Genomic DNA, 6849 nt, shown 5'->3' on the forward strand with positions numbered 1-6849 from the left:
ACCTATTTGGTATAGATTTGTGCTTATTCCCCCCCTTCCCCCCCCCCCGGGGTTATTTAGGGAACCTGGAAAGGCACCTCTGAAATTTGCAATTCCTGGTCAAATCAACGTATCTCTAATTGGAAGTAAACAGGGTCAGGGGACGAAGTTACTTTGAAATTGATACATTGTTTAATTGACAAGGCGAAAATTTTAGGTTTCAAGTTTGCATATTGCACCTTTGTAGCATTTGGGTTTGGTTTCTCTTTCTTTCTTTCTTTCTTTCTTTTTTTTTCTTTTTCTTTTTCTTTTTTTTTTTTGGTCGAGGGAAGACCTTTGTCAAGCAGTCACGGCTTTCTGAAGGAGCTGGGGGCTTTCTCGAGCGGTGCGTTCGCACGTATTTACAGTTCTCTGGAAACAAGGCTGTAATCTGTGCAGCTCTAAACATACCAATGTAAACATTCATTTCAGAACAACTCCAGTAAGCAGATTTTTCACGACCATCGTAATTTCAGCAGAGCGGTTAAGTATGCAATGCACCTTTTGCAATTGGCAGTTTAAAGTGATGTGGGTGAGTGTGTGTGTGTGCGTGTGCATGCAGGGGGGAAGGGTAACTCCACTGAAAGGCAATTGTTTACTCTTTCTAAATATATTTGGCTGCAGGTATTCTTAGACTAGGCCTTTTACAATGAGAGGAAAACTACGGTATGGATCAGTAAACAGAGCTGAAATCAGTTAGTGGCTGCTTGGAATATTTCAAGACACGAGGGGTGGGGAGAGGCCATCACAAAAGGCAGGAATTAAAAAATTGAAAACCAGGCAGTGGACTGCCATCAGACATGTTGACTTTGAATCACACAGTAAACATTACATTGCTGCTTTGTTTTCTTTTTTCTTTTTTTTTTTTATTTACGATAAATTATTCTCCTGGGATTGGTCGATGAGTGGAATCCTTAAAATTTAATTTGGGAATGATCTAGTATAAATAAAATGCTAATCAAAAGAAAGAAACCAGCAATTATTCACACTAAACTCTGCTGATTCAGCAACTCAATTATAACTGCCTTTCTCAAGCTGCAAACTTTTCAGATTGTTTTCGGAGTTGCTGCACCCATCCTCCCCCCGGCCTGGAGACCTTCCCCCGTCCTCAGCTCGGCCTCCACTTCGGCCTGCAGCCTTTTTTTTTTTTTTTCCCCTTTCTTTTTGAGGAGTTGGGGGCGAGGGAGGGAAACAGTTAACCTCTTGAAGCGTATTTCCTCCAAATGAAAAGAGTGAACTTACAAACGAAGAGGAAACCATGGATAACTGCAATAATTCAAAGTGTATGGAATCAATAATTTTTTAAACAGTGTTTTTAATTGAAAATAAAGCTAAAGCATGCTTTTCAACAGTGCAAATTTCCATAATTTTGATTTACTGCTTCCATCATCACAATATATTATACCAGCTTGTCTAACCAAGGGCTAGACTCTAGAAGTCTGCCTGTTCGACTATTTTGATATTAAGTGCAAATATAGATAATTGCCTCTGATTGTCACGTGCAGTAGAAATGTTTCTGCTACATAGAGAGGATGGTATGGAAAAAAACCCCAACATTTCAAGAGGTGAAGATCAAACTGAGAAGTGTACTACGGTTGAAATGCCTGAGTTTTGGTGCCAAAAAGCTATGAATAACATGGTATTCTCATTTTGTGTATTCTTTTCACTTATGGCCTCTGGTTTCACTTTCTGTGTTGTATTTACTACTTTGCTATTTCCTCCAGCCAGCGTGAGGGGCTGGACCATAAATTGTACTGCTATCCGGCAAATATTTTAGTTGCTTTGCAAGTTTGTAAGGGGCATGTTCAAACCACAACTTAAGTATGACATTAGTGGGTAACAGTAACCTTATTTAAGACCTCTGGGTGAAACAAAAATACTTTCCAATTGCAAAGAGTGGCTGTACAAGTAAAAAGACACCCTTTACCAAAAATAGAATTCCACATTTATTTACTGGTTTCAGATGAGGCAGCTTTTTGCAGGGTTGGGGTTGCAGGCGAACCCCAGTCTTTCCAAACCATAGAAAAATGAGTAAGTGCAACTGCTCTTAGAAAAAGACACCCCTACACCCGAAAACAAAGCTCCCAAAAAGTAGACTGCTGCCACATTGAATTATAGTGAACCCTTACTGTGCAACCATGTAACTTAACAAACTTTAACTGAATTAACAGTTAGACTTCCATTTTCAAAATCTAGTGCATAAATTTAATGGCTCATTCTAATATTTATTATTCAACCTTTTGACATTTATTTGCAGCAGTTGAACTGAGGTACTGGTGCCTTATTAGCATTTAAACAGTAAAGTGTTTCAGCTCTACCATAATAACTGAGTTTAACTTGAGTCTTTAGCCTGAAGTACTCTGTGGAATGTAACCAAAACAAACAAACAAACAAAAAAAAAACCAAAAAAAACCCAAAAAAACAAATGAAACAAAACAAAACAAAAAACCCAAAACAAAACAAAAAGCCACTGTTGTAATGGTAAAGAAAATAGTAATCCGGTTTCTGTCTTCACAATGTGATAAAACAGGATTCTGAAAGTGTGTATAGCATTAATGGGCTTGTACAAACCATCCTGTGGAGTTTAAAATGTAAGAAAGTTAAAGGTGGTTCAAGAAAATATTTTCCAAACTATTTTATTAATTAAATTTCCTGAATTTGTGGCTAGGTGGAAGAGGTATTGCAGAACCGCCCAGCTGCCATTTCCATACAGGATGGGCCTTGTGAGGTGGTTGGGAATCCTTAGTGGTATTTAAGGAATAAGCTGGCAACAAATCCCCATCATTGCCAATAATTAGTGATGGTGGACAGGGAAAATTTGCCATGAAATTAAATGGCCTTTTCACTGCTGATGCTACATTGCTGGCTACCCTTTTGCGTCTATTGTTAACTGTAAAATCATCCAGTGTTCCTTCATGTGTCTCAATTTTACCTGTAGGACGTGGGCTTCGAGCTGATTTCAAATTTGGTTTGACTGGAGGAGTCTGCAGTACAGGTCGCTTTCCCAGAACCAATGTCCTGTAATTTTTTCTCACCCTTGCTCCAAATTTATACTCCCCATCCTCAGGTTTTGGAGTACCTAAAGTGCATGAGAGGGCCTGACTCTGAGTCAGCGGGTTTAAGGAAGTGGTTTCTTTCTCAGTGCATGCAGAATCTTCCTTGGCTGTTAATAAAGCGTCCTGGTTATTACTCTCAGTCACACCGTAAAACTTATCCTTAGTATCATTGCACTCACACTTTAGCTTATATGTTGTAAGGTCAGGCTCACACTCGGCGTTCGCACTGCTGTCCTCTATTTTGATTTTAATGCTGTGCAGGAACGGCAATGCCTTATTGCCTGTATCAGTGCAGTGGAGCTCTGCTGCTGCTGCCCCTGGAGAAGCAGCATCCTCCTCAGGATCAGTTTGTAAAGAGGGCAAATCCGTGGCAAATTCAATACAATGAGGGATTTTGGAATCTTTTTCTGAATTTGCTGCTGCTGCAGAAGAATCATTATTTAAGAACCTAGCAGCTATTGTATTGTTATCTGCACAGTGTGTAGTAGTTGCTTGCAGGCATTTCCTTGCCTCTCTGAGTATTCTTTGTTGTGGAAATGCATTGTTTGTCTTTGGGCTAGGTGAAGAGGCCCCCTTTGCAACACAGTTAATTGTTAGGTCAGTACTCTTGGCATTACTGGCAAATTCAGAGTGTGGGAATGTGATCTCAGGCACCCTATCATCTCCGATCTCCGCGAAGCAGCTGCCCAGGCCGCCGGGGCAGCGCAGCGCCGGGGCGGCGGCGGCGGCGGCCCAGCCCGGGCGGCCCCACTGCCCCGGCAGCTCGGGCTGGAGGCCGCCGGCAGCGCCGCGGAGGGCGGGCGGCCCGCCGGGCTCCGCCGGGGCCGGCGCCGGGGGCCGCGGGGCGGCGGCGGCCGCCAGATGGTACAAGAAGTTGGCGTGGACCACGCCGGGCGGGCTGCAGAAGCTGGTGCGCCTGAAGCGGATGCTCTGCACCGAGACCTGGCTGGAGACCGAGCTGGAGTCGGAGTCCGAGGTGCTGTCCTCCTCCTCCTCCTCCTCCTCCTCCTCCTCCTCCTCCTCCTCCTCCTCTTCCTCCTCCTCCGAGCTGCCCTCGCTGGAGTCCGAGGCGCCGCTGCCCTCCTCCTCCTCGTCCTCCTCCTCGTCCTCCTCCTCCGAGCTGCCCTCGCTGGAGCTGGAGAGGCTGGAGCCGAAGTCCGAGTCGTGGGCGGCGCGGTCGGAGCAGGAGCTGGACTCGGAGTCGCTGCTGCCGCTCTCGGCGAAGGCGGGCGGCGGCGGCGGCCCGAAGCCGCGCGGCAGCGGCAGCGGCAGCCGCGGGTCTCCGCGGGGCCGGCAGGGCCGCGGCGCGGCCGGGGGCCGCCGGGCGCCGCCGGCGGGGCCCAGCGCGCAGTCCGTGGCGGCGGCGGCGGCGCGGCGGCGGCGGTGGCGGCCGGGCAGGGGCGGGGGCCCGGCGGGCGGGAGCCGCGGGCGCGCGGCGGCGGCGGCGGCGGCGGCGGGCGGGGGGCGGGCGCGCAGGGCCGCGCAGTCCCCCCCGGCCGGCGCCGTTTCATAGTTTACGGGGGGTTTGCGAGGCGCCCGGGCGATTTCTGGGTAGCGGTGGCCAGTGTATTTACTAAAAATGTGAGGTAGATGAGAGGCCGGTAGCAAGGCTGCGTCCCCCGGACGCCACGCTTTCCTCCTGATTGGCAGCAGGGCCCGGGGAGAGTCATTCAAACCCAGCCAAAGTTTGTTCTCCTTCCAAAAGCCGGAGAAGGGGTCGGCGGGTGCGTGCTCCGGCCGGAGGTCGCTTGTTGACAGGGCCCGGCTTATTTTCCTCCGTTTTGTCTTGAGGACCCGCTCGGTTTTGCAGGATGTGTAAAGGGCTTCCACGTCCTCTCTGGAGATCAGGGTGCATTTGGCGGCGTGGAAAGCGATGGAGTTGATGGCTTTGAGTTTCCTCAACTCCTCCAGGTCGCAGTGATGCTTTTTTACTTTTAAATGATCCATTCGCTTGTGCACGGTAGTTCTCGGGATGTTTTTGAGCAGGTCTGTAAAAACCTGGGAGAGTGCAAACATTTGCTTTCCTTTAATGATGAGGTAGCCGAGCCTCACGCCATCCACCTCTTCAAAACCCGACTTCAGGTCTCCCATTTCGTGAATTAAATTATTCCCAGCATTTGCAGAGAGAGAGAGAGAGGAAAAAAAAAGAAGAAAAAAAAAAAGAAAAAGCCACACACACACAATCCTCAGCCAGATGCTGCATTTGTCTCAAGGCATCCTGCTAATAAAATATAACAAAGGCTGTTATTCCTGGTAAATGGAGTGCCAAACTTTAGACAAAATAAAAAAAAAATAAATTAAAAAAATATCGTGAGGCTACAATCAATATATATCTTAAAAATCAGGTTTGCCAAAGTGTTTCTCTAAGTTGCTGCTGAAGATCAGTACCTGTTCCCTTTCATTCCCTGCTTTTCCATTGGAAACTATGATAATGGAATGTGAAGGGAGGAAGAGAAAAGAAATGCAGCTGCTATTCCCGCCGCTGCTTTAGCTACAAATAAAATGACAGAGTGAAGTGAGCTCGTCCGGAGACACCTTCATCAATTAATTCCCCTAAAGCCAACGCTGATTGGACACTCCTGACAGGTGATGCAATAAAAATTGATATTCCACCCCTTCCCCCCAAAAATCTCCCACTAATTAGCATACCCTTATACTGCCACCTCCCCTCTCAAAGTAAATAATACAGTTAGTATATAAATCTTTCTATTAAACAATCTGAGCTCAAATACACTCAGACCTCTCAGACTTCCTCATCGCTAGCTTCAGATGAAGGATTTTTATGCCTTTTTTTCATACCGTTTCGTATATTTTTAGACTATTTTGGACAAATGTTGCTCTTTTGTGCATGCCGTGAATTTAAAGGACATAAGTATGATCATAACGATGGGAAATTCTTCGGTAATGTAACCGCTTTAGACTAGTACTTTATTCTGCATTGTGTGGAAAATGAAGCTTAGAAAAAATGTGCAGAATAGCCTGGTATTTCCCTTTCAGAGGCTCCAAAGTTAAATGCTCGGTTGTTAACGAGAGGGGATACTTACATTTTCGAGTTTCTCTTGATTTTCCTCTTCTGTTTAATTAGCTTTTTACAGCCGGTGACTAAGGTTATTTTGCTGCCTGGATATCACGGGTTTTTGCACCGCGATACTGTAACACTTTTAACTGAAATTCTGTCTGTAATATTGCGGGAGGGGGGAGGAGGACGTGGGCTCACGTCAGACCCATAACAAAGCATAGATAAGGCAGAAATGTATACACTTTTCACAATTAACCGTGCTGGATCACGAGCTGGAATGTCCTATAGTCCCAGAGCCCACGTCAGGATTCCTGCGTGCTGATTGCTTCCAGCAGAGAAAGGAGAATGTAAAATATCCAAGGTGCTTCCAAGAGACTTTACGTAATAACAAAAAAAGTGCTGGCACACCCAATGTACAATATTGCAAGGGTCTAGGATGCTTCTGGTTTGCAGTTTGCATATTCAGCTTGGAGCAGACCTTCCGTAGCTTTCTGATGTTCCATTTATATCAGCCCCTTAAAATCAATTTGAAAAAGCAGCATGAAGGTTTAACCTCTTCTTAGAAACGTTAAATTATCTGAGTGTCAGGAACGATGATTTCGAAAATGTTGCAATAGCTGCATACCTCTTCCTTGTCACATTAAAATGATGCTTGCGGTTTGCACGTTAGGTGCTGCAAAAAAAATCACCAATCGCTGCCGTACATCTAGTGTTCAACTGGATACAAACACGATCACTTTAAGGTATCACTGCCCA

General features: G+C 46.0%; 1 protein-coding gene across 1 annotated transcript; it reads right to left on the minus strand.

Moving 5' to 3' along the window:
* Nucleotides 1–332: 332 nt before the first annotated feature.
* On the minus strand, nucleotides 333–5171 carry SKIDA1 (SKI/DACH domain containing 1). Its single transcript, XM_067292513.1, has one exon. It carries the CDS (start codon nucleotides 5163–5165, stop codon nucleotides 2658–2660), a length of 2508 nt encoding a protein of 835 aa, XP_067148614.1. The 5' UTR covers nucleotides 5166–5171; the 3' UTR covers nucleotides 333–2657.
* Between the last annotated feature and the right edge of the window lie 1678 nt (nucleotides 5172–6849).

Source organism: Apteryx mantelli, chromosome 2, assembly GCF_036417845.1.
Source record: "Apteryx mantelli isolate bAptMan1 chromosome 2, bAptMan1.hap1, whole genome shotgun sequence".
Classification (NCBI taxonomy): domain Eukaryota; kingdom Metazoa; phylum Chordata; class Aves; order Apterygiformes; family Apterygidae; genus Apteryx; species Apteryx mantelli.